General features: G+C 46.7%; 1 protein-coding gene across 3 annotated transcripts in view; it reads right to left on the bottom strand.

The window, feature by feature from the left end:
* Window positions 1-3,133: 3,133 nt before the first annotated feature.
* The window catches only part of DPYSL2 (dihydropyrimidinase like 2), a 69,525-nt gene continuing 45,112 nt past the window's right edge, over window positions 3,134-27,546 (bottom strand). For all 3 annotated transcript variants that reach the window (XM_086767745.1, XM_086767746.1, XM_086767747.1), the window contains 11 exons: window positions 23,658-23,822; window positions 22,542-22,603; window positions 21,300-21,380; window positions 20,338-20,406; window positions 15,657-15,777; window positions 12,100-12,256; window positions 11,791-11,932; window positions 11,399-11,569; window positions 8,361-8,540; window positions 6,635-6,800; window positions 3,134-5,964 (listed from right to left, as the gene is read on the bottom strand). In XM_086767745.1, the coding sequence (XP_086623871.1) occupies window positions 5,873-5,964; window positions 6,635-6,800; window positions 8,361-8,540; window positions 11,399-11,569; window positions 11,791-11,932; window positions 12,100-12,256; window positions 15,657-15,777; window positions 20,338-20,406; window positions 21,300-21,380; window positions 22,542-22,603; window positions 23,658-23,822 (1,406 nt within the window). In that variant the 3' untranslated portion in view covers window positions 3,134-5,872. The remainder of the gene's footprint in view (window positions 5,965-6,634; window positions 6,801-8,360; window positions 8,541-11,398; window positions 11,570-11,790; window positions 11,933-12,099; window positions 12,257-15,656; window positions 15,778-20,337; window positions 20,407-21,299; window positions 21,381-22,541; window positions 22,604-23,657; window positions 23,823-27,546) is intronic.

The raw sequence follows: 27,546 nt of genomic DNA on the forward strand, positions 1-27,546 counted from the left end.
CTTTCTTTTCTCCAATTTCTGAAGCCAGAGGCTGTTACACCAAATCTGCTTTAGAATATGACGCATGACAGACCTTTGAAATCTGCCATTAAGCTGCTATTGTTCTTGCAAATGTGTTTACAGACTCAAAGAGACAAAAATGCACTGAAGAGTTTTAATTAGCAGCCAAAACCACAATGCAGCAGCCAGGAAACTCCATGTCTATACCTGGCTCTGAAAAAGACAGGGTCTGTGATGTCTGGAGCAAAGCACCTCGCCTTTGCGTTTTTCATTCCTACGGGAGCTCCAAGTGCGGATTCCTTACGGCAAGGACTCTTTCTTACTCTAGACTTCATGCTGGGATGTGTGGCTCTCCTCCTAAATTGCTGCCACCCGAGTGCCTAAGCCCAGCACCCTATCTCCCTGAGAAGCTGAACAGGTAACAAGCAGCCTCCCTCCTCTCCGTGCTGCCCGGATCATCAGCCGTGTTTTTCCCCTGGCTTCTCTTCCCTCATCCCTCTCCACTCGCATTTCAAACAGAAGCAGCAGCTGAACAGAAGGTGCCATTTCCATAGCTACGGAGGAGACATCGAGACATCGACAGGGAGAGGTGATGGAGAGGCTTTCCCCCAGACCAGGTGTCATTAACATTCACCACAACAACGCTGCCCGCCAGCGCAGCCCCACTACGGCAATAAGATGGCCGGACTCGTCTTTCGTAGCAGAGAACAATACCTTTTGGGTTCGCATTTATAACCTGCCAATTAATCATTTTTATAAGTGGCAGCGTTTATGTGTAAGCAGCGACCACTTCAAACCACGTACGGCTACGCCAGCGGTTACCTTGGCTCGGGCACGGCCGGGCGATGGTTGCCCTTTCTGAGGTATTATGCGCACACAGACGTACGCAGCATCTACCATCTGCATCACGCTCCTCCCGCTGGGCCGGTTTGTGCCGATAAAACAACGCTGCTTGACAAAGACAGTCTCTCTGTATTTCTGGCTGTCCCACTGAGTTATTTTGGGATACCGGGTAGGACCTTCCCCCTCCATTGTCATTGTTCCGCTTGTGTTTTACTTGTCTTAAACCCTCTGTCTGTCCTTCTCAAAAGCCTAGACCAGAAATATTCCCTCCCTCTAGGATCTTCACAAAACCAATACATTGTTTAGGAGAAAAATAAAAACTTGTCGTGCCACAGGTCCATGGAGCATGACTCGGGCGCTTTAGGGTTTGTGTTTCATTTCAGGTACAAAACCTGGTCAGTGGGCGAACCGAGAGGCTGTGCGGCATGGTTGGCATACATGTGGCAAAGGGACCGACTCTGGCGTTCGGTTGGGAGTCTCTCTCTGCAGCGCTGGTTTGTGCCTGCAACAGCAGAAATCTCACCTCCCGAGCTCCAGCCTTGGACACTTAGAGATTTCTACCCACACGGCAGCGCAGGGTGAGGAACCAGATGAATAAAATTGAATTTGAAAGTGAGGAGGGGAATGGGGGAACGAGGAGGGAAACGTTCAAGAGGGCTTTTTATTTTTCCTGTAATTAAATTGATAGCTAAAGTTTATGGCTTCCTCTGTATTTCATTATAGGCTTAAACTGTACCAGAATACACTCAGGTGACACAGATCTTCTTAGCATTGAAATACTTTCTGATATAGTCATATAATAGGGAGGAGATACGTATCCGTCTTCTCTGTGTCACAGTAATCACAAGCCCCGTGCATGTCCTACATTTATTACATCCCACACCATTCTCGGGATGATCCCTGTGCCCCAGGGGAGTTTTTATTTCCCATTTTTGCATCTCCTGCTGCCACCTAATGGCAGTGAGCTCAACCGTCACCTCTTGTGCCAGAAAGGTGAGAAAAACCGGTTCTGAAGCTTCCGTCCATGTGGAGCAAGTACCTGAAAGTATGACATGCTTTAATTTTTAGAGTCATAACAATCTTGGGAAATTTAAGTTAATTAAACTTGGTACTAATTAATAGGATTTTTGTCCTGCACTAGCTATCTCGAGTCACACATATTTAGAGCAGGGCATACATACGCTTCTATATATAGAGAGAGAATATACTTACAGCTGTAGGTACAAATGAGTCCTAGGTCACATAATCCTTGGCTTTGACAATCCTGTGCTTGCCTTGGCCCAGGCTGAAGCAGGACAGCCGAGATGCAAGGACTCGTGATGATCATTGCTCCCAACATTGTGCCACTGAGGAATAAACCAAGCCACCTTGTCCTCGGCTCTGACAGCCCACCTCTCCTCACGAGCTGACAGCTACTGTTCCAGGTCACTGAGCCAAACTCATCGTCTTCTTTCTTCTCTCAGCCACCAATTCTGGGTCAACTCTTACCACTTCCCACTGGACAGGGGTGTCAGTGTTGAAAGCTGTGTGGAGAACACTAATTGCATTTCAGGATATGCTTTAGCATTTGGTTTTGTTCAGATGAGGAACAAGAGCTAAACATCACTGCAAAGTCAGTTGCAAACTCCAGCTGTGCTCAGATTTGGGGGAGGACCAGCAAGAGGGGGGATCTGGTGGATGCAGCAACAAACCATCTGAGCAGCTGGCAGTGATGCTCCTTCCCAGCCCTTCCCTCCATCCAGTGCGATCTCACCCACAGCAGCTCTGCGATGCAGTAAAATCCACCACCCAAGTGTCACTGGCATTTTTCCAGCCAGCTCCAGCACTCCCCACTCAGTTATCTGGGTGTGTGCCTTCTGTTTGTGGCTATGCTTTCTCTCCCCTCCTCCATCACTGTTAGGAGTGTCCCAGCAGGAACACACCAGAGGGGTGAGGGCTATGCCAACAGCTTCAGCTTCTTCTGCTCACATTTCACCAGTGAGCTCTGCAGTGCAGAGCCAGGATTTTTCACGTGTCTGCTTTGCCGACTACTGTTTTAAACAGACCACTGCCCTGAGAAGAGGCTTGCTTGTGTCTAAAGGAAATTACGCTGTGGGCCACCACTCGATTCCTTTTTACCATCCCCATCATCCAAGGAACCACGGGACCTTATCCTCAGCTCTGCTACCACACACCCCGGTCCTACACAGGACGACCACAGCCAGCGTTCGCACCGACGTCAGAGCTCAGTTTTTACCTGCTGAATGCAGCAGCCACAGTACGCGGTTACACAGAACACAGATGCACCTAGTGAAACAACAACATTTTGTCTTTATTAGGAGTTCCCATAGTAATATAACACAGAGTTCTTCAGGAATAAACACAAGACTTGGGTTTGGGGCGGGGTTTTTGCCGTTGAGACAATGGGCAGATATCAGTACTTCTTTTTGTCTACACACATGATCAGCTTTAGCACTTACAGCTCCTCCACTCATGGTCCACAATTACAAATCCAAGGGTTAAATCCAGCTAGTATTAAATCCTACTCTTTTTAATTATTTTTAGAGCTTCAAGTCACTGCGGTTAATTAATTAAGTCATCGTCTTATTTTTTCTTTAAGCATTTACATATGACATTCATTAAACACACACAAAGCGGACGAGCTCTCACAGGAAAAAACATGCTTACATAGCCTGCAATAATCTTTTTTTGTGATTTTTTTTTCCTTTTGAAGAACAAATTAAAACTAAAAAGTCATAGTGAGTCAGTGAAGGAAAAAAAAAGGAAGACTTAAGTGAATACTGAAGAGCCGCAAGTGTTTCGTAGAATTGAAACGGATCTGCTATTCTTTTTTTTTCTCCCCAACTCGTTCAAATTTATTTTAACCATACAGGTGGAAAAAAAAAATGAAAATAGCTGCAATATATATTAAGTTCACAGATTACTTAACAAAGTGCAAACTCCTCTATGCAAAACTAAAAGACCCAAGAGTTAAATCTAAATGCAAAACGCATGGATGAATATGGCAAGGTTGTTCTTAACGTCTGTTCAAAGGGGCTTGAAGGAATTAGGTGCTGAAGCTGGGAGGGTTTAGGTACCTACATGGCTTCCAGATCCTCTGCAAATTCTAGCGTTGACACTTCATAACAACAAATTTGGTACTTGTTTCCTAAAAGCCTTTATATAGAGTTTTTTTCCCTAAAAGAACCTGTAAACACAATTTAAGAAAATACTCACGAAGTCCATGTATGTGGCAAAGTACAAACAGCAGAGAAAGCAGAAGATGAAGCCAAGCGCCAGGGCACATGGACAGTGGAGGTAACGCTGCGGTAACTGCGGGTGGAAAAGCACTGTGTGCTAAGAGACAGGCAAATCCTCAGGACTGCCGAGCCCTCAGGCTACGTTTAAGTGAGAATCGAACGGTGCACATTCGTTCTCCATGTCCTTGAAAGAATGAACCTCCACTATCAGAGCTAACAGACCTTCAGTTCCAGAAGGCAGTTGAACGCCCGCTGTCACAGAAGCTGGGGCTCCTAAAATCCTGTAAGGACCGCTCACAGCCTCTAGTTTCTCAAATCTGAGGGAGGGTGCAAAACCCCCAGGCCTTCTCATGCAAAGGCAAATTCATGAAGGAATGAGTGACTGAAATTCACACCATGTATGAGAGATTCTCAGCTGCTGTTGACCCACTGAGCTTCTCTGAGGCTCCCAGTTACCAGAGCTGGGCATCTGGACTCGAATTAGAATTGCTACAGATGCTTGGGCATGCACTCAACTGGCCGGCCTTTCAACGAGAGCTAAAGATAAGCCCTCACAAAGTTTTAAATAACCACTCATCGATGGCCAGGAAGGTGGAACATGGCTGCTACAGAGATCTTTCAAACAACATGTTGCTCTTTGCCTGTGGCCCCCTACTTACCCATTTCCCCCTCCAAGAACAGAAGACAAACTAACTCCTAAAAACTTCTCAAGAGATGCCGTCCCAGCTCCTCAGCTGGTATCCAGCCTCTTGGTTTGCACCAGCTCAAGACCTAGTACACTGAAGTGAAGACCATAGCTCATGAACCTGCTCCACGACCTCCTATTGCAGCTAAGTGGCAAGCATTGGCTGGAATGATGCAACCTAGGAATACCTGAAGTACCGGGGTGGCAGTGGCAGTGACACCGGCGGGAGTCTGTAACTTGAATGAGGTTTGGGAAGGACTGGGAAGAACAGGGAGATCCCCAGTTCTGAGATAAGGCTTCGTAAACACAATGATACAAACATATTAAAAACACACACACAAACATAAAAAAAAAAAGTTTCCTCAAGGACCTAATTTGCAGCAAAATCCAGAAGGAAAAAAAAAAAAAAAACCAAATGAAAAACCAAGCCAACAGAACCAAAGTCCCCACGATTCTAGCTCACCCGACGGCCGGGTGCGACGCGCTTTGCCAATTCCTAGTGCTGGGTCCTGTTTCTCTTGGCAGCAGACAGCTACTCAGTGACCTCAGAGGCGGTGGTGGGGAATGGGTACAGACCGGTGGGATTCGTGTCCCTCTGTGCTTGCCTAGCTATTCTGCTGGAACACAGAACCCTACAGAATCTCCAGTTTAAAACCCTTGAACTAATCTTCTGCTTGATGTTAAAAAAAATAAAATAAAATTAAAAAAAAAAAAGCTATTTTTTACATTAACTATTTATTCATTCCTTTTTTTGTGTGTGTCTTAAAGGCAGCTCCTGGGAAATTCACTTTATTCTTCCTTTATTAAAAGAAAGATGCTGAACGGGACAGAGGCCACATATCTCAAACATCCTCTTTACATTTACTTTTGCATGTCAGAGGTGTTAAAACAGGGTTTATTTCTTTAAATGTGTAGGGGCTGAAGAGGGAAGTGAGAGAGGTTGGTGAAGATGAGGAGGGAATCTGAGGGGACTGAAAGAGGCGCCTTACTTCAGCCCCCCTCACTGTTGCCCGCAGTAACTGTCACAGGCTCTAAAAGGATCACAAAGGGTCTCCAGGTGCCCCTGTCCCCCGGTCCGCTATGCGGGCGCAAAAGGGGTCGGTCCTTAGCCCAAGCTGGTGATGTTGGCACGTCCCCCAGGCGGTGCCACGATGCGCTGAGTGGTGCGGCGTGGGATGTTGTCATCGATCTGTGCCCCTGCAGGAGAGAGAAGCAAGGTCGGGTCACCCTGGTGCCAGAGAGCTTGAGATGAGGGAGTTGCAGGACAAGGGAGGTGGGAGAGCATGGCTGCACTGAAACCCATCGAGTCCCGTCAGGCCAGGCTCTAATGTGTGCACCAAGATGCATCTTTTTTGGAGAAAAAGCCCTTACTGGCCTCCCCAGTGCCTTAATTCTGCTGAAACCTGCTCTGCATTAATATCTCCGCACTGAACACCTCAGCCATCCAGACCTGCACAGGTAAGAGCTGGCTAAACAGTTTTTCCTTAGCGAACCTTTTTAGTCCTTTTTAGAGTTTTCTCTCATTGCACTGCAGCACGCTGAGAAATCCAATCTGCCACACACCAGACCCACAGCTGGTCTCAGCTGGCAAAGCTCCGCTGAAGTTGGTGCCATCTGCCTTCTTCAGGCTGAGGACCGAGCCCAGAACGCAGCGGGGTACTCAGCATTCACACCACGGCATGAAGATAAGCAGGGCTTTATGATAGCTTCTATACAGCTGTTCTTCCTTTCTAAAGGGATAACCTCCAAGCTAAAAACACATCACAGCTTCTCTCACTGCCTTCCAATTTCAGCAGAAGTAATTCAAGGTATGAGAGTATAAACAGGCTATGATTTCAAAGCCATTTGGCCCCACAGAAGCACGTACCAGACAAGCTGAATCCAGACTGGTGCAGGTTCCTCACAGGCGGGGCCTGCTGTTTGGCAGGAGACGTCTTAGCTGAAGACGCCGGTGTGACGGTCTTCGGTGTCACCGACACTTCGCAGACGGGTCCATCGTAGAGGCCTCGAGGCACGCCCCGCAGTTCAGCCAGCTGCAAAACACAGAAGCAGGCAGCCTTCAGTGTGAAAACAGCCTCCAAAACAGAACTACACAGCTGCCAGATGCTGCTAAGGCAAAGACACACATCTCAAGATTTGTCTTTGTAAGAGGATTTGAAAGCGTGCATCACCTCTGCACTGATCCTGGGGTGGTAGCTGCTCTCTGAAGCAGCGGGGGTAAAAGGAAACACGCTCTGCACTGCTGTGGCTCTAGTTGCTAGCTGGTGAGAGCAGCCTACAGAAGACAGCCAGTCTGTCCCCTGCACCACATGTTCTGTCCTTTAATCATCTCAACCTACCTGCTGCTGGATTAAAGGCTCTCCTGACGGCTCTCAAATGGCACTTATTACTCATCCCCAAAAAGGAAAACAATGCTGAGACAGAGGCAGGTCTGCATAAAGAGGAGCCAGGCTGGCTTCACACCGCCAGCATGGAGCTTGAGATGGGGTTAAATGCAGCTGAGATGCTGCCCAATTGGATTTAGAGGTCAGACACATGTATTTCATAGAATCATAGAATCACAGAATGGTTAGGGTTGGAAGGGACCTTCAAAGGTCATCTAGTCCAACCCCCCTGCAAGGAGCAGGGACATCCCCAACCAGATCAGGTTGCTCAGAGCCTCACCCAGCCTGGCCTTGAACATTTCTGTGGGAGACCAGAGCACAAGAGAAATCACAGATCTGTCCTCAGTGGTGCTAAATTCTGAGGTTGTAATTCTTGATAACTTGCAATTTCTTCAAAAGGACAATTAAAAAGATCATTTGCAAGGAATGTGAAGACTACCTACGGTCAGCAGCTCTGGTTTTGTCCAGGAGAGGGCAACACTTCAAATACCAAAATACTTTTCTCCTCAGAAATCTGACTTCATCTAAAAATAAATCTCTTAAATTCTCAGCACCTAAGCTGCAGCTGAGTTCAGTGTCATCTTCTCTGTCAATTTTTACTAAGGCATATCAAAAGACAGTTTCTGATTTGAATGGGTGTATTTTACAAAAATACTTTCCCAACAATTTTAGCCTCTTAAAAATAGAAAATTCTCACTTTTACACAGCCAGTAGGCTGTGCCTGTGACTCACCAGTCACCAGACAAGAGCATCTGATCGTATCTGACAGAAGGGAAAGCAGCATAATGTATCTACACAATACATCAGAATTCTATCTTGTTGCTGAGAGATTTGATATATAAATGCTATCAATAACTTCTCTGGGTGCTTCTGTGACAGGAGACGCCTGCCGGGTTATTTGCAGATTGACTGATGTCCAGACTTGACAGCTCCTGGACACATGTTCTGTCTAGGTGTCCCAAGACAGAGAAGAGCAGAAAAATAAAATTTGCAGAAAATCCAAGCTCAAGCCAAAGCATATTCCTGTAATGACTCAAGTGAATAGCAAAAATGAAAGAGGAATGAGATAAATATGGCTGCTATCCAGGGAACATTTGCTGTTGCAGCAGCGTGTGTCTGCGAGCCAGGGGACAGCATCTGCTTTTCCACCCGCTTTAACTCAGGGGTTTCAGTGAGAGAACAAATGTGCGTCCAACCGTTGCCACTCACCCTGCTCCTCGCTTTGATGCGCTTGTAAACGAAGTCAGGGAACGGTTTCCTGGGGATATACCGTCCGGAGCCCTCGGTGACGTGGAGATTCCCATCCTCCAGCACAATCTTCCCCTGGCTGATAACCACCAGCGGAGACCCGCGGCACTCCATGCCCTCGAAGATATTGTACTCCAGAGACTGCAACAAACAAAAAGACAACATGAGGTGAACACATTCATCCCAGCAAAGCCTGCTGCGCTTTAATTAGCAATCACTAGGCAGGCTAATTGCCAACATTCTAAGGACAGATGGAAACGAACTCAACAGCATTTACCTGAGTGGTATATGTTGTGGTTTAATAAAAAGGTTGGTCTTTATTATCAATCTAAATTTATTGAAGATTTACTAATGAAAAATTTCCATTGCAACAAGAGGAAATACAGTTTCATAGAATCATAGAATGGTTTGGGTTGGAAGGGACCTTCAAAGGTCATCTAGTCCAACCCCCTGCCAGAAGCAGGGACATCTTCAACCAGATCAGGTTGCTCAGAGCCTTATCCTCAAAGCCTCATGAGAATTCCTCAAAGCCTCCCTGTTTAAATACATTTAGGCACCTATCTCTTCTGAATTGCAGTAGATTTAGGAGCCAAATAAAGTTTTATCTAATAAAAATAATGATCATTTTGAAAAGCTGTATTTCAAACCAGTGTTTGGGTTGATGGGTCAGGGACCAGGACAATCTTGTTTTACTCTAATGGGGTTGCTCATCCTCAATTAACTGGATTGGAAACACCACACCATGGAAAAAAAAACAAGTTTTAAAGGAATCACTGGTGAACGTCCCATCCATGAAGCATCCTGCAATGAGATGCACTACAACCATGTTATTTGGGGACTGTTACTCTAGTGACCATCTCCGAGACAAATCCAGGCTTTTTTTACTGAGTTAATAACGGAGTTTGCTCTTGAAGTGTGTTATAAGTACGGGTAGGCTCAACTGTAGATTGACAATTAGCTAGAATGGCGGTTAAACCAACGCTGAACCAGGTCCAGCCTGAAAAAAAGCTGTGGTGGCAAAGGAGGAGGCTTGGTCAGAAACTGATGAACTAGGCTGGTTCCAAGAACAATACCATCTCCAACTCTAGTTCCTCAGGTTTCCCTGCCAGACAGCAGCAAGAGCAGTGTGAATTCTTGGGAAATATCTCTATGTTGCTCTAGCATTTAAAAAAAGTAACAATCATCTGATACCACATAATCACTACGTCTCCCTGTGTCGCAGCAACGGCTCTGCCTGACTTTCAAAGGGGCTTTTGTTTTATACTTGACCAAACTAGTATGGCAACGCTCTATTAATTTCTCCTCTAACACGAGGCACACATGCAGTGAGAGACACAAAAAATTCCACAGGTATTACGCCAGATATAACCGGGGATGTAACAAGAGGCAAGGAGCTGGATGCGTAAGAAAAAAGCTGCTATTTCTTAGACAGCCCTTCAAGCTCTAAACAAACCACTTGCAAACGAGAGCCCTTCATCCTCCATGGTCCTGGCACAACATAAAGATGCAGCCTTTAGCTGGTCACTGAGTGCTGAGGTCTCTTAGAGACAGATTTTCAGGGAGATCTGCAGTTCCTAGCACATAAAGCATTTCTGAATGGTCACTCCACGGTGGATCTGGTTCTCCCTCAGCCTAGCCCAGATCACGGAATTAAATCATGGAGTCACTCCTAATTGTACTGGAGCATATCCACAAAAGATAAAGTTTCTGAGTTTTGTGTTAGGAAATTTAAAGAGTCCAATTCGTTTCCTAAAAAACAGCCATTAAATGGCAACATCTTTCAAATATTCCAGCCAGCCAGCTACTTCCAGCTCTCTGAGCCATTCCTAAGCACAAACCCAGTTTCAGACCACTGAATTTGGCACCTAATAGCGGTAAGTCCCTGGGCTCCCTCCTCTAAGTCATTCCTCTCCAGACTGGAGGTGTACTGAGTCTGGAAGCACCTCTAAGGTGACTGAGGTGACCAGACTTCTGAGTCTGGATGCCTCTGCTAGAAGTCCAAGCACAGGCAGGATGAATCCAGGCCATCTGTGACCACTTCTGACACAGAGTTAAGTTGCAGGGAAGTGAACCAAACCTTTAAAAAAAGTTTATTTGTGAATGTGCCCAGGGAAGAAAGTGTGGAAGAAAATCTTGCTCCTTCAGCCCCAGAGTAAATGAAAGCATTCGTGGAAAAAAGAACAAGTTTTTTTTCCAGGGAAACATTCCATAGGTTCGTTGCCAGCAGTGAAACAAGTCATCAACAAATGCAAACAGTGGTTGCTTTCTCTGAGACAGTGCTCAAATGTCACAGGGAGACTCCAGCCAGCCCTCTGCACTGGGACCATTCTGCAGTTTCCCACAGGGTGGGACAGCTTTTTCACTGTAGCAGCCAGGTATAAGATACGGGACACGGCTGTGGGCCACAAGGAAACAGTGCCACCACAAAACCGCAAAAGAAACAATGTGAATGTCTGGTTACTCTGGGTGCTGCCTTGTGCCTTCCTGTGCCAACTAACCTTGGGATGATCACCCATAAAATCACGTGCCAGACCAGTATGTGGTGTAAATCCACTCGGGCTCATTGATCTGGATCAGATCTCCAGCAAAGGTGTCCACAAGCTGACAAGCCTCACTGACCCCAACTCCCATTCCCACTGCTAGCTAGCCAGAAGGTCGGATACGACACATTGTGATAAGAGGCCTTTTGATATTTTAGAAGATTTAAGAGCTTTCTGTCTGCTCAGATCCAAGCATCAGACACTCAGAAAGAGCAGACAGTCTCTTTGCTCCGAGGGAAACCTCTGGGTATTCATGTGACTTCAGATTTGGACTCAATCATCTTCCCTTCTGCTCACACAACTGAACTGTACTGGCTGTAACACCAGAGAGGGCTCGGGGCATGGTGAAAACAAAGCCCTGAGTGTCATGAGCTCTAGTTCTTGGCAGCACAGTCTGGCATTCAAAGAAGAGAACAGGAAAATAAGCAGCACAGCTTACATCATAGAAAATATCCTTACTATGTTATGAGTCTTGGCAGAGATTGTCTTGACATTGTCAGGATCCCAGATGACCAGATCAGCATCTGAGCCCACTGCAATGCGGCCCTTCCGTGGGTACAGGTTGAAGATTTTGGCTGCGTTTGTGCTGGTCACAGCGACAAACTGGTTCTCATCCATCTTGCCAGTCACCTAGGGAAAGACAAAAGGAGTCACTGCATTAGCCAGGTGAGAACCACTACAAAAAGCAAACAGCTGGCAGCACAGCAGATTCCCAGCAATCTCTACAGGGGCAAAAACCTCAAGCAGAAGGACCACAACAAGCGTCTGGGGAGAGATAACAACACACTGCTGCAGCTCTTTCAGCTCCGAATATCTACTTGCAGTCTAAACCTACGACACATGCAATGTACCACAGCCTTATCCCAGATGATGGACATCCTCTCTTCAGTCCCGTTGGTTCCCTCAGGGATCAGGGTAAAGTTGTCCTTCCCAACAGCTTTCTGCGCAGTGTTGAAGGTGCAGTGGGCGCTGCCAGTAACTTGAAGGTCTCCACTGGAAAAGACAATGAGAGGTATGTTATTGTCACGGGTTTACTCCTAAAGGTAAAAGAGCCTTTTTCTCTCTGGTAACAGCAGCTATTATATTTATTTTATTATTTTTCTAACCCACTTGTCTCATGATGAAGCACATGCTGGATGAACACAAAGAGCTCTACTCACCAGGACAGTAGCGAGTTGAGAAAATCAGGAGTGGTTGGGTCAGGACTCAGTGGCGGGGACGTAACAAAAGCTGCCGCCTTCGCCCAGTTCTTGCTCCAGTAATGAGATCCATCGGTACCCAAGCTGGCTGTGATGGGCTCTCCATACACCACAGTGCCTATGGGACAGGAATACAGACAAATCCACTGTGAGCAGCAAGCAACATGCATCTTTGGTCTGGCTTCCAGGCATAAAGCATCCTTCTAAAAAAGGATAAGTTGGGTAAGTTGTAAGTTTCTCAGTACTTCCTCTTAAGTATGTGATCAGAGAGACAGAACACAGGATTGAACTCACTGTGTAACCAGACGACCAGACATCATTAAACTCCTGGCCTGTTCAGTGCTCCTCAGAAATTGTGTTGTGTTCCTAGGAGCATGTTTTCACAAGCAAACTCTGAATTTTACATGCCTATCTTGAGATCTCTAAAGAAACACTAAGTATTTTCCAAAATTCAGTCCCTCAGATTAGGTATCCAAACAACTACATACCTGAGTTAGTAATAAAGAAATCGTTACTGAAAAGAGCTTGGAGCAACAAAACGTGCACAATGCCTTTACACAATTGCTGAGGCTGGCACTGATTAATTGTGCTCGCAAGGGTTACTGTAAAGACGAAACTTACAGGGGAACTGTAAGAGCATGAGGAGATCCAGTCTGAGCTAGAAGAGATGTGGAAGACAAAGAATGAAAACACAGCGCCTGCAGTATTTTTACAAATGCGTACGTATTAAAGATCTAACAAGACCGAGTTTCTTGGAGCAGGCTCTGTGTACAGGTCAGGTAAGAGAAAACTTGTACCGGTAAAGTTTCCTGCCAACACAGAAAGCCCATCACAGAGGACATATCGGTATTTCTGGTTCACAAATGCAGCCCAGGGAAACTGAGCTATTCTCCCAAGGGAACACGGTAAACCTGTGGCAGAACTAGGAAATGAAATCGGATCTTCTCTGTCCAGGGCGCTAACCACCAGTGCAGCCTTCCTCTTCATTAGCATTTCTGGAACCACATGAAGGAACAGCAGCTCCGTAAGGCTGTGATACTCTGCAAGCTGGAATGCACCAGCAACATCTGCACACCAAGCAGACGCAAGATGCTGCAACTTCAAAAGCAGGTAGCTAGTAGCCCCATGGATCTGCTCACCAAATGAAACCTTCCTGAGATCTCTGCCAAGTGCCTAGCCATCTGGCTTCTGAGCCCAGACACTTCATATATTTCTGTCTGTCTGCAAAAACCCTAAGTACTTCAGTCAGAAAAGACTGGCAAAGGTAACTCCAGAATTGGTCAGCAGGGTCTCACACAACTCACCATGCAGAGCAAAAAAAATATGATCCTTCTTTTCATGTTGTCTGAGCTACTGTTATGTCTAGAGGCTCGCAAGCTAGCTGGGAAAGAGCATACTAGCTGAGGCAGAAGGACGGTTTAACTGGCTTCATGCTGCTTCCAGGACCACACTGGAACAGGAGGTGCAGGAACAGCCTGTGTCAGAGGGGATCCACCAGCAGAGGCTGTCTGACATCACTTGCCACAAACAGGGTTATGAAATCAGATCACGGCAAAACACATGCTGGCTATTAACGGGAGGCCTGTTGTGGGCCAGTACACTGGGGGGATTGTTCTGCAGGGAGAGATGTTTTCAGCTCCCAGATCTGCCAACGACCAAGTCTGCAGGGAATCTCCTCCATGCAAACGCCACTAGGAACATCTGGCTTCAAATAACGTTCATTCTTTTCCATTCAGCAAATCAATTCTGTTTTCTTTTTGCCTTGGATAGTCTTCAGTTATGTTTCCTCTGTTGCTTGGGAGGGCAAGGGTAGTGTGTGTGGCCCTCCTGGGCTACCCAGTTGGGTAAGTGCACAGCATTTAAATTGAGTTACTTAAATAAAGGAACAGAGAATGGCACGCCGTTTACACCGCAAATTCTCCTTATAAGGAGAAAATGCAATCTGAATGAAAACTGCGTATGCCAGTTTGCTCAGGAGGCTAAGTAAAGAGAGTTCTGAAGATCACTCATCCAGGACAATCCCAGGACCTTTCACAGGCAGGGTAACACCCAGCCAAGTCAGGTTGTGTTTTACGGCTTCTGCAGTGCAAATGTATGCTCCTTCATCCCAAGGCTCCCATCTATTTCCCAGCTAGTGGTCGCAGGGCACAGCGAGCATCACAAGAGGGGGCGTTTCTTGATGCTGCATTTCTGTGGTGCACATGTCTCCAGTACTTGACCTAGAAAAAGGAAGGGATGCTTCCCTAGCTTAGAGGATTGAGTTGCACAGCCACATCAAGTTGTTTTCCGGCATAACGCAACACGTAGCCACTTTTGCATGTCAACACACCTTCTCGTTTCAGCATGATCTCCACTCATGGAGCTACGAGAGGAAGGTTTATCCCAAACAGCCTGAGCTGCTTCCACGCCACAAACAGAAAGAGATGCCTTGGAAATCAGCGCTCCTCACCAACTCTGAACTCATTTAACAGCAATCATGGGACCAAAATACTTCTGCGCCAGTACACAAACACAAATATGTTTGCTGCGGTAGGAAATTAGCTCTTCTTGCACCAAACACCCAGATGGAAAGTGATGTCATTTGTATATCCATTCCGGCTTCTTTAGACTACATAAAACTCAATCCAACCCTTCTGATGAAAGAAGGGGGAAAATCATCCCTCCTGCTTACTCACCCACCCGGAGCCGCTTTAAATAGAAATGAAGGGTTTAGTCACAGAATAAAGCAGGGAGACAGGCACTCACTGTGCTTTGTAACCCTCACTCCTTGGGGCCAAGGGGACTCAGGAGAAGCTACTGCATCACTCAGAGCAGCACAGCTCCCTCACAAACCTTGGTTAGAGAGAAGACACACAAGGCAGCAGCATCCATGGCAAGTCTGAATCTGGCTTCTGGCAGCACCCTCAGGCAGTTACCCAGAGGCGATTGCAATTCCCAGCCTAACCTAGACTAATCCCAATTCCTGTTCAGACACCAGCCTGTGAGTTACAGCACACGAGGATTATCTGTTTCACAAGCAAGGAGCACAGTGGACAGCTGGAATCAGTAACCTCTTTGGCTACTCCAACTCAATCCAACACGGCTTACGAGTCAAGACCTCCATCAGGACTCCTGGAATCTCTTCGGACCCCAGGAAGCAGCTCAGCAGAAAGCACCAAGGAAAAATCACTGCAGCTGGAAGGAGGACACAGCTTGCAATCTCCAGGGAGATTCATTAAATGGAGACAGCATGGGAATTACTCTGCGATAACATGAAGGCGCATGGCTCAATGTGGCACAATGAGTGTGAAGAGAGAGGGTCTAGCCTGAACAGAAGAAAGCTCCTGGCACTGATATGGCCACTGAACACTTGTCTGTGGGAGATGAGACAGAAGCAGTTGCTTGGGACCTTTTAAAAAAGAGCCTGGATGAGAACACTGGAAAAAAGAAACCTTTCCTGTAGGGATGAAGCTTACGTTGGCAAGGAGCTTGAACTGCATGAGCTAACAGGGTGCTTCCATCCGAGGGAAATAACTTACCCTTTTTCCTGGCCTGAGCAATGACATCAGCGGCACTTTTGCTCATCACCTTGGTGATATAAAGGGGGCAGTTGGTTTGGTTGGCGATGGTTATTGCCCGGTTCACAGCCTCTGCCTCCACCTGAGAAACAAAATCGGCAGCAAGTTAGCAACATCCCACATTAGCACATCCCGTTCGCCTTCAGAGGGTCACGGCCTCCGCTTTCATGGGAAAAGAGGGTGCGCAGGGCCAAGACGAGAGACTTTCCATCTCTCTGATTCCGAGCCAGAAAAATGAACAGTGTAATCATGATAATTAACATGGCATCAAGATGTTGTCCCCTCTCATTGCTACCTTTTCCTCAGCTGCTTCCAAGTTTCTCTGCAAGCAGACCAAGTCCTAAAACAACACTCCAGGTGCTCAGGGTCAGAATGATTAAGCCCCTTCGTTAACCTAGGCAAAAATAAGCAACTAAATGTTGACTCAACAAACTATTCATGTTCCAGCCCACGCAGAAGAGAGATGGCGTAGCCACATACTCTGGTAAGCCACGTTTGCAAACAAGCCTCCTAAATTGTACCCTCCACTACAATATCTGGCTTAGGATCTGACGGAGTGTAAACCACTCCATAAATCAATGGCTTTTTCTTGCATGTGTAGAGAGAACCTCAGCAAAACTGAGGGTCACTTTAGAACTACAGCCTTAGCATGAACACAATCGCTCCACAGGCTTTTAAAGATCACACATCCTCATCAAAGCAGTCTAGATGCCAGATTTAACAACACGGTAATGCTCACAGTGCCCTCTACCACGGAGAACTGAGTCTGGGATACCACAGACATTTTCCAAGCGAACACCAGAGGAAACTGGAACCCAGAGCAATCAGCCACCTGATTCCCAAATGCAAGAGGCTACCATTGCCTCCCGTGGACTCCAGTGGGACTGGCACATGCTCAGCACTTTTGAAAATCTCCTCTACAGCGACGTAGCGCAGGCCAAGCACTGTAAACCATCCTCGGTCCCAGAATCCGAATGCATGGACTGCTGCCTCCTAGCACTGTGCTTCATCCACCGAAAGAAGTACCTGAGATGAGGGAGCCATCAGCTTGGGAAGCGGTGTATTCACCAGACTGATGTCCAAGTGCCCAGAACAGCTCAAAGCCACCGCTTGTGACACTGCCTTGTTTGCAGCCGGACTGCTCAAGAACACCACCACAACAAATGCTGGGAGTTTTCAAAAGAAAACCAGCCCCCAGGGCCAGCAGGTTGGTCTCTAGTGCCCAAAGAGTTAAAGGCCAGGCCTGTCACCGCGCCAGGGCTTGTGACGAACCCTCCCCAGGCAGGGCAATGTACAGAAAGGGACGTTTTCTGGCCCAGCTGCCCCACGCAAATGGAAAAGGCTGCAAGGAAGGGTGTTTACTCCAAGAGATTTACTCGAGTGTGTCACGGCCAGCAGCACTTGCAGGGAAGACAGAGGCTGAGAAGAAGAGCCAAGAAAAGCAGACTTGTCCCTCTTGAGAGACAAGGAGAGGACACAGACGGGTCAGTGCTGCCAGGCAATGGCATCGGTTTGCAAACTACCCGTTTAAAGCAGGCCCAGGCTCAGCTCAGTCGCTCCAGCACTTCCAAGTTACGTTTCCATGTTGCGCCTTCCTTTCCCCACTTGCAAAGCAGGGATAAAACAACACGCATCTCTGGACTTGTGACCAAAAGGCATTTGAGCCACTGCTAAGCAAGAGGAGAAAATTTTCTGCAGAGAAGGGAACTAGGCTGCTGAATTCATGCCTTGTGTCCAGATGCTATGGTGACAGGCACACAACAATAACCCAATGACTGGTCCAAAGGGGAATGTTTGCAATTACCAGTATGCATTAGAAGCCCTAGCACAGCAGTTCTCTTGGAAAAACAGACAGACATTTCCTGCAGCAGTTGGACTGCTTGTGTTTTCAGCGTTTTTGTGGCTAATGTAAAAACAAAAACTGATGGATTGCTCCAAAAAGTCATCACAGAATGATCTGAGCTATGAGGGGGAGAGTTTTCCAGAAACTGATGGGTGATGCTGACTTGGGACAGTGGTGTCTTAATCAAGGCTCCCTTTGCTGGCTGGAACAACGTGCTGAAAACCATCACCTTGGCTCAACCCAGGTTACTGAGGTGAGCAAGCTAAACCCATGAGTCAGCAGGGAAACTTAAGCCTTAATTCATGCTTTCTGCTCAACGTGGGAATTCAGAAGATGTGCATACTCCAAGATGTGTACAAACGTGCATGGCCAGACCCTGAGTGCTTCGCTGACGTATCACTGAATTGAGTGGGAGTTTTGATTTAATAAATATTTCAGACTTGTTCAACAACTCCTGCTAGTTTGCTGTAGATGGAGGTCTGAATTAAGCAGCTCTTCAGGAAGATGACAACCATCATAAAGTCCTTAGGACAGGCTTTACGCTCTGTAAGAGGCAGCGTGAAAAGCCAATTCTAGTGCTAACAGCACCCAAGATGGACACCAAGAAGCATCCACTCCGACCAAAGTCAACAGGAATTACGGATCTGCTGCCACTCTCCGAATCTGGCCTTGATATCATCAGCCAGCTTAAAGGGAGTTGTGTGTTTTTAAAAACACAAAGTCACTCCTGCATCGGAGAAAAGGAAGGGAGGGAACCAGATGACATCGCTTCCTGCTCTGTTTCCTATGACTTTCAAGGAGGAGAATTTCGGACCAAATGTTTCCACTCTGGGTAGACAGCACAGCTGAGCTCAGCTGCACAGAGGCTTCCCAGTGACACTGGGAAGAGGCTTTGCTGATCCTCATTTCAGGCAGCCACGTGTCCTCCCCAGCCTTCCTTGCCATACTGAGAAAAAACACATTTCTGGACAGATGTAACAAACCAACCAAGCCAGGGAACCACACAGTTCACACTTGAAAGCTCCTGCTGCACTAAGGACGAGCTTTGAAGTAGCCAGACAAGACTTGGCGGGTCTGATGGTGAGATTCTTTCAGGTGAGGAGCAGCCTTCCTTTGAAGTCAACAAAAGTTTAGGGGTGCTCCACAGATGAGCCCCAAGGGTCATGTCAGCATCTGTTCCCACTCTCCTGATGCAAACCAAAAAATATGTTAAAAAAAAAAAAAAAAAAGGAAAAAGAAAAGAGGTGGGTGGGTAGAAAGCTCAGTGCAAGTGTCTGCTCATGACTTTCAGGAAGCAAAAAAAAATCCCAGCTCCTGGAGCCAAACACAAATTCTGTGAAGATTCACATACTGCCCAAGTTGAGCACTTTTTTTCCCCTTCTGCATGAAGCAACTGAATGATTTATATTCCTACTGAAATGTCTCTGGATGCTGCTTGTCTGAACCAAGGGGAGGAAATAGAGAGGGAGCATGAGGGGCACGTGCGGATGATCTCACAAATCCAGCTTCCAGCTGCCACATCTGGCAGCCAGCAAAGCCCCTATATTTTGGGGGAACAAAAAGAACTGCTTGTACATAACAGATGGACTTCACAAACCCAGCGTGCCTGAGTGAGATGTTCAGCCTAGAGATACTGAAAGACTGGAAATGAAGAATGCAATGATAACCAAACTGAAAAGCAAAGTTTTACAGTTTGTTCTTACTCTTGGGATTTATTTTAAAGACTTAGAAAGAGTGAAAGGGATTGGGATGCTTGACCATAGAGAAATAAATGGGGAAGAATGGAGGTTAATAATATTAAAGTGATCGGCTAACATCTGAGCATTAGCTCCCCTTTCTGGCACATACCTTCTGTGCCTTCAGCAAACCACTCAGTCCCTTGGTGTAAAAAATCCACCATCAGTAAAATGTTCATCAAATGATCAAATATTCCGACAATGGAAGCTATACAAGTGCCCAAGACAGAATGTCAGGATTTGGGCACATATTACAAATTGCTGCTGACTCAGAGGAAGTCTTGATACAAGGACCAAGAGAGAAGCCCAAAAGATGGGATCTAGAGAAGTCAGTGGCAGAATCCTGCCTACATAAACCAAATTCTGAAGTCTTTACTCATGCAAAACCTGACTGAAAGCAAGGGGAAACTACAGGAACTTTAGGGTCTAGCTTCGTAAACACCAGCATCATCAATCAGATTCTTCAGGGACTCCATCTTAAAGGGCTCCTGTGCAGCAGCTGAATCAAGGAATTGATGAAGTAGACTGTGCTCTACCTGTGCTTCACGTTCAACATTTTCTACATCTCCCAATGTCGGATTCCAGTTTGTTCTATCACAGGGCTGAACTGAACATGTGCTAAGTACCAACAGCTCTCTGTGTCTTGAGCGTTCATCATGGGCTCTGTCGTTTAAGTATATCTCATCTCATTTTAGATACCTGATGTGTGAGTAGAGCCTTTATCGGCTATCTCTGACAATTAACAGAAAGAAATGAGCTTTTCCAGAGGGTGAATCAACTCTTAGGCTGGACGAATTACTCCCTGGAGATGTCCCCTTAATTCCACATAAGTCCTTAATTCCACATAAGTACCCACAGCAGTTAGTCTCTAGAAGGGACCAGTTACCAGTTAGTCCCTAGAAGTGTCTTAGCTTCTTCCCTTACTCCTTGCAGCAATAACACTTACAGCCAGGATGAAATTGTGTTTCCAGTCACATCCACCCCACTATGAAGTACTTGATGGCAATGCAAAAATGTTATAAGCTGCGGGAGAAAATGCAAAAGCAGTAAAGTCCTCACTCACCTCTTCAGGTCTGCTCAACACATGCCCTTCAGGGCCTGTGATCCCCAGCTCCAGGATCCTTTGCTGCTCCTAAGGAAGAAAAAAGAGCAGGAAAAAAATATATAAAACAACATGAGTTCTTTCTTGCAGCAAACAGCTGTTTGAAAGAGGTACAAGTGAGCTCCTAGGCATTCGTGCTAGCTAATAATCACATGGGGCTTTACATAAGACATCCAGAGCCCTGTCCAACTTCCCCTGTTGAGAATAACCAGAGCTCACAAAATCCTTGCCAATTTGTTCACAGGAGGTCAGGGAAACCTTTTATTTTGATTTGCTTCACACTGGGTTCATAGCCCCTCAACTCTCACTACTCACTTGCGTCTATAAAATAATCTGTAAGATGTGGCAAAACGGTATCTTACGAAAAAATCATCCTGCAACCGCAGGTGACTGGACTCAAAGACTCAGGTGGGCTCTTCCCCAGTCAGACAACGCAGAAATCCCCTGCAAGACCAAGCTTTGCGTGCTCAAGACATAACTTACAAAATGAGCTGGAGATCAGATTAAATACAAATATATTATTAACAGTTCTCCCTTCTTGATACTTAAAGGATGAACAGATACCAAACATCAGCATGCCAGGTATTGTACAAAGCTATTTCAGTTCCCACTCTCCCTGGTCTTTGTGCAGAACATTTTGCTGTACACAGTGACAGTCACACCCAGACACAGTCTTTCACTTAGGGGGAGAAAGGCAGAGATGTCCAATATCCCCCACAAACTAAAAGCTGCCACGAAAACCTGCTTTTTCAGTGACAATAAAGGGGAAAAGATTTGATGTACAGCTCTGCTTGCGTCCTTGATACAGCTATCCCATACTGTTAAGTGTCTTGGTGATTTTCTGTTTGCAAAGAAGGAATTAAAGAGTTTAAATATCTCCCAGCATTTTGAAATTAATAATCCACAGAATAAACACAACATACCTCAGCAATGATGTCACCGTTCTCAGCATGCACTTGAGCCGTCGCACCAATATCCCGGATTACGCTCAGGACCTCGTATATCTGGAAGAGAGAAAACACACATGACAACGTGTACCCTGAGTGTACACTCAGGAACACACCTATCATAAAGTACACGCTCCAGACTCCTTCAGCACACAGGATTTTGCAGAATGGAAAAGAGAAAGAGAAGCATTAAGGATCTAAGATGTGGTTTGCTGGATAGATATGATCCATGTTCCTGCCTAAAACCAAATTTTCCAATCTGTACAGTCAGGTGCTACCGATAAGGCAAAGACGCCCAACTCCAAAGCCAAGTTTGGTATATTTACCACACTGAAGGAAAGAACAGCAACTGCACAGGCCTACATCTGGAGTGATTTTAAAGAACTCACAGAGCTGTTCTTGTTTCATGCCTTCATTTATTGGTTGTCTGGCATGAAAAAAAAACCCTTAGATTTGATTTTGAGGGAGAACCTGCACCCAGCCCTCTCACTGCCTGGGATAGGAGCAGTGTGAATTCCCACTCCAGCAAGCAGTTTGAGAAGGCTCGTGTGTTGAGCAACCCACAGCTGACGCCAGTTCCGTCGATGGTAGCACATTAAAATGCTTACCAGGGTCATTAGAGATAACTGTCATAAGCCACTGCCTCCTACACTCCTCCAAATGACTCCCAGGCATTCCTCCCCTCCCACCACATTCAGAAATATAAACTGCCCATCTCAACAAATAAATGTACCCAAACGGATCCACCAGAAGAGCAAACGGGAGGGCAATTCCTTTTTAAGGTCCCAGTGATTCTAACGCTAAAGCCAGAAACCCACTTCTGGACCAGGATGAGGTTCAGCTGATAAACATGCAGAGTAGTTACGCCGGAGATATCACTGTCCTGCCCTGTACCTAAGCATAAAGCGGCAATTTATACAACTGCCGCTGCTTCCACACCAAAGGAGCCAGAATAAAACCCTAGATCTCTCAAAATGAGGGTTTTGCCATTGCTTTCCCCAGCCAAGCCTTTCAGGGTTTGTTGTTGTTCGGGGTTTTTTAATTAAAAAAATATAAATGTTCAAATCAGAGCTCTGTGTACTGCTGCAAATCTTAGGTACTGTGATGCATACAAAGACTGAAACCAGAAGAGAATGTCAGATCCTGAATTTAAACCCTTAGATGTGACAAAAGCACAGCTGGCAGTGATAGGAGCATGCAAACACAAAGCCTTCCCACCTGAGAATCAGTTAGCTGAAAGCGGTCTTTGAAAGCCATGTAAACCAAGAAGGAGTTCACACCTGGTAGAAAGACAGAAAAGGAATTATCTCTGATGTACAAATTGCAGGCACAAGTAAAGCCACAAAACACACCATTTCTCGTAGAGAGAAGACATCTCCCTCACTCAGCCCCCCAGCAAGCAGTAATGATGGACAGATAAATAAATTACTTGAATCTGCTGTGAAATGCACACACACACACACACACACACACACACACGTGCGTGCACACAGACACACGCACTCTCACCGGATCACAGCACAAAGCCAGATCTCCTCAGCCATGTGGCATTTATTAACAGAACTGATGAGAACGGAGGAGCCTTCACTCCAGGCAGGGGGACAGCTAAGCCCCTGGGCTCCTGCTTAATGTTAAAGTCAGAATAATTCTGTGGGTTCAGCACTGTAGGAGGCTGAGTAAAAAAAAAAAATAAGCAAAATGCAGCACACACAAAAGCAGAGACCGGGCCTGCCTGCCTGATCCCGGGCTCACTCCTGCGAGACCAATGGGAAATCTGTGTCTGTAAGCCAGCCTTCTTCCCCGTGTTCATACCGACCACGACACAGGGAGTGCTCCTGAGCTGGCTTTCCCTCCCCTGCCCTCTGAACCAGCAAAAGCTCTTACCCAGCACATGAGGGGAAGCACTCATTAGGATGGAAAAGGCTGGGTTTTTAAACTACAAACAGGATGGAAAATAACTCTAGCCTAAGGATGAAACGTCAAGGAAATTAAAGAGGGGAAAAACCTATGAAGTCATTTTATTCGGCTCTTCTCCATTTTTATCAACTAGTGATGGACTGTTCCTTCTGGGCCTGATTCCTCTCTTGTTTACAACAGTTTAATGGCCAAACTTAGCACCTACCTGCAAAAATCAAAGGTGACACCAGTGCGCACCATCCCCCTGAGCCCTCTACAACACTGACTGTCCAAAAACCTCCACAAGTTAATGTCAGGGCCCAGAACAGCTTTACTGAGTAAAATATTTCACAAGAGCCAGTCCTAAAAGATAGAGGAACTACTCCTAAAAAATAAAGAGGGGAAAGGCTTCCCTCTGTTTTCAGTAACTGAACTTACCATGATCTTTCACCAGAGCTTCCATCTCCTCCTGGACACCTTTATGCCACTCGGTGATATCCACATGCAGGGAGTAGTCGCAGCAGGATTTGCTGTCTGCCCATTCTCGCCACTGGTCAAATGCAGTCAGCAAACTGGTCCCTGGCTCAGGAACCACGTGGTCAACTGGGAAAGACAACCAAAGCATCGGTTAACGGCTGGTGCAGTAGCTTTCCTGGATGTCCAAGACAGAAAGTGCGCTTTGCAGAGGCTGTTGCAAAAACAAGACATCTCCTCCCCTTTAAAACCTGGAGTTTGAAAGAGCTGGTTTCTAAGCCCCACATCGGAGAATGCAGCCAGGAGGCTGACTACAGAGCCAAAGCCGAAGGAAACAGTTCAACAACTACAGCCTGTTTACTGCAATTGTTTGTGAACGGAGCAAACAAAACTCCTAGGACAGCACACAAACCACTGCAGAGAGCTCCGTAAACACCGCTCCCCTGTTTGGTGACAAACAAGCAATGACACAGGCAAAGCCTCCTGTGAGCATCACTGAGCAGCTTTCAGTACTCAGCACCTCATGTTCAAGCAGCACCTTTGTCTGTGCCTCTGAAGGTGCTAGAAAAGATGTCCAATGAGTGCAAAGATGGATTACTGGTGGCACGTACGCAGTAACAACGTGGATCAGAGCTGCTTTGTGCTACACATCCCAGCTGAGAGCACCCTCCAGAAACAATGTACAGGTGAGAACTGGAAGAAGCAGGATCAACAGTCTGCCGTGGCTGGAAACACCTCCTGACAAGAAGACAGTCCTGCTTGCCCCTGGTATCCACCCAGTCTGACCTTCGTTCCAGCCTAACACATTAGGTCCAGCAGCAACTGGGTTCACAGGCAGCTACAGGATACTGCACCAGTGCTACAGATGCAGAACAGCCTCAAAGGGTAAGAAAAGAGATTTGGATCTGAAGGTTTAGTGTTTGAACAGCATTAGGATTTTTATTTGAATGCACAGGATCTCTAAGATCTTCACTAGACACAGTGAAACAAAAGAAGCAAGACAGCATCTCAGAAACTGAACTGAGAGTAGGAAAAGCCTGGGGGACTTCAGGGGTCACAGACTAGGCAGGCACTGCTGGGGAGGAGGAGAGTGCCCTGGCTTGATTTTACATCAAATCACACAAAAAATAAAAAGTTGCTTCAATTATCAGCAGAGAAACTCAAGCAGTTTATTTTTAACTTTACGGGTGAGTATCTGGGCTGCCATCAGCTCAGCAGTTAGCTCTAAATCACAACTTGGATAAGAGACAGAGTCCTTGGGCCTGCTTGCTCTCAGCGAAGTACAAAGCTTTTCCCTCAGCCCCACGCAGACATATCAGCCTGGATTTACTGGTTTTGCACTGCCTTAAGATCTGGATTTACACCAGGAGCTCTAGACCCACTGCAAAAGCAGTGCTGCTCTCCCGAAAGACCCGCGAGCTTCAGCCGCCCCAGTCGGCGCTGACGTCTCCAAGGCCTGAGACGTGCCAATGCCGCAGAAAGCCGAGAGGATCACCCAAAACAACCATCCTTCAGCAACGCTCTGTCCCACCCCCGCCTCCTTTCGCAAAGGTGCCTATGTGACAGACGGCAGAACAGCAGTTAAAATATCTTGTGCTTTTCCACAGGGCTTGTGTTTGCCCCCCCGAAGTACCATGCTAGCCTGCAGAGGGAAGGATACGCTATACAGCTCTTTGCAGACAGAGCAGCAGCTTTGATCCGCAGCAACTTAGGGGCTCAGAAGTGACTGGTGGCCCCTTCCCTGCTCAGACAGCAGTGTCCTGCCCATCAGAGCAACCTATGCTACGAGTGAAAGCTCTGAAATCTGCCTGGTGATCGGCATTAGATCAAGGATGTGCTTTTCACCACCCTTGGGAAAAGCAACCCAAATTTAACCAGACAATAAACTGTTCTGTTTTAAAACAAGGAAAAAAAATCATCCAATTTCTGTTGCATGAGCTGCTCTTCCCCAGTGGTCAGAAACCTTCCACTAATTTCCAGATTGAATTGTTTCTTGGCCAGTACATAGCCCCTAGTTACTCTGCCAAAGTTAATCTTTAGCTTAAGTGGTATGAACAACAAGGAGAAAAATAACATTCTCTCAGCGTTACCAACAGGACACAGGGAAAACCTGGGTTTTCACAAACAGCCAGTGCCTTAACACCAGAGCTGTCTTCCTCAGCCCACTGACGAATGAAAAAGCCAAAAAAGCCCATTTAATCTCTAACCCATCACAGTAATAAATCCATCCCTACTTAGATGAAAGGTGCTCTAAGAGCTCCATCAATTCCAAGGTGATACACAGCTATGGGCAGCAGGAAATCCTGCCTGGAAGCACCAAGGGGTTAACACGGAGGAGTCTCCTCAGCCCAGCGCGGAGCCCCTAGGAATGACTCTGGTGTCTGGGATCAGAGCTTTATCACCATCTTACTCTGTGCGCTGCCCAAGTATGACTAATGGGAGTTTGTGGAGGGAGTGGGAGAGGGGCAGGGGAGCTCTGTCAGGTCTCTGACACAGTCAGACCACAGCTGGTTGCAATAAGGATAAGGGATGGAGGTAGTGGTGCATGTGTGTGTGAAAGTCAGTTCTGGGGATTAGGGATATCTCATATCATGTGCTGCCGACACATCTCAGAGCAGCTCCCTTGAGCTTGTCGACAGCCAAATCACCCATCATCCCCATCAAAACAGAACATGGTTTGTTTCCATAGCAGCTCTCTGCCAGGCAAGCATTACTGATCAACCACTCGTTATATTCATGTGGAAGGAGTCAGCAAGAAGGTGGCCTGAACACGCAAAGAAAGCCAACAGCCTTCAAAAGCCTGGGATTTAACCAGTCCAAAGAGACCCAGCAAAGGAGCAACATGGTAGAGCATCCCGTGGGATGCCTGACACACGGCATCCTGGAGCAGGAAGGAAGCTGTGCTGCTGCAGGTGAGGTGGTAGATGCTGCACATAAGACATGAGGAAGGTGGATGCAACCCTAAGTGCTAGTCCAGAGGTAATTCAGACACAAATGCAAGTGTTTCCTCAATTTTACCATCCCTTGTTACAGTGGAAGGGGCCAACTACATTGCATGAGCATGGCCTACATCCCTACATGCTGGGGATCACGAAAGGGTTGGAGCTTTGGGGAAGGGAGGTGTTGTTACTGGGGTTTTTAAAGTAAAAAGATAACAGCTAGAGCCCCAATAAGCAAGCAAGAACCTAGATCCTTTAAAAGAGAAGAGTTAAAATTGTTTCTTTGCCTGCTGTTAAAAGAACAAAGCATTGCAACTGCTTCTGCCTATTGGTACAGATAGGAATCTACACACAGCTCAGAGGAAGTTCTCCTTCCAGCCCTGAGGCACAGCTCAAGAACTGGAGTAAAACAAAAACCTTTTTCTTTAAGGTCCCTGAGCTTCAGAGCAGTACGAAGCAGCTGATGAAAGCTCCATCCTGCTGTGTTCCCACAGCCCCAGGTTCCCAAGACGACCCTTGGGTATGATCTGCCACAGGACCAGGGACACAAGGTCTTCTGACCCACCGGAGCACGCAGCAAACTCAGCTGTGGAGATCCCCCCGGAGGCTTTCCATGCGAAAAGCCGTGTGCTGTCCTGACCTCACTGAACCACTCCTCTCAAGGGAACCCGACAGTTTACTGCCCCATCTTTCATTCCTTCTTCTTGGAAAGCAGGAATGTTAATTCCTGCAGCCGCCGGAGTGGCCTCATGTCTGCAGGATGCACTCAAGACAAACCGTTGCAACACAGGCTGTTGTCACCCCTTTATTCTCTAGACCACTACAGCCTTGATCTCTTCATGCTTCCAAGGCCAGATGTTTTCTTCCTGTTGTTGATTATTGCTGTACAAATGATGTCAGCTGCTGAGGTCTGA

This window comes from Chlamydotis macqueenii, chromosome 27 (genome assembly GCF_036417535.1).
Source record: "Chlamydotis macqueenii isolate bChlMac1 chromosome 27, bChlMac1.mat, whole genome shotgun sequence".
NCBI lineage: Eukaryota > Metazoa > Chordata > Aves > Otidiformes > Otididae > Chlamydotis > Chlamydotis macqueenii.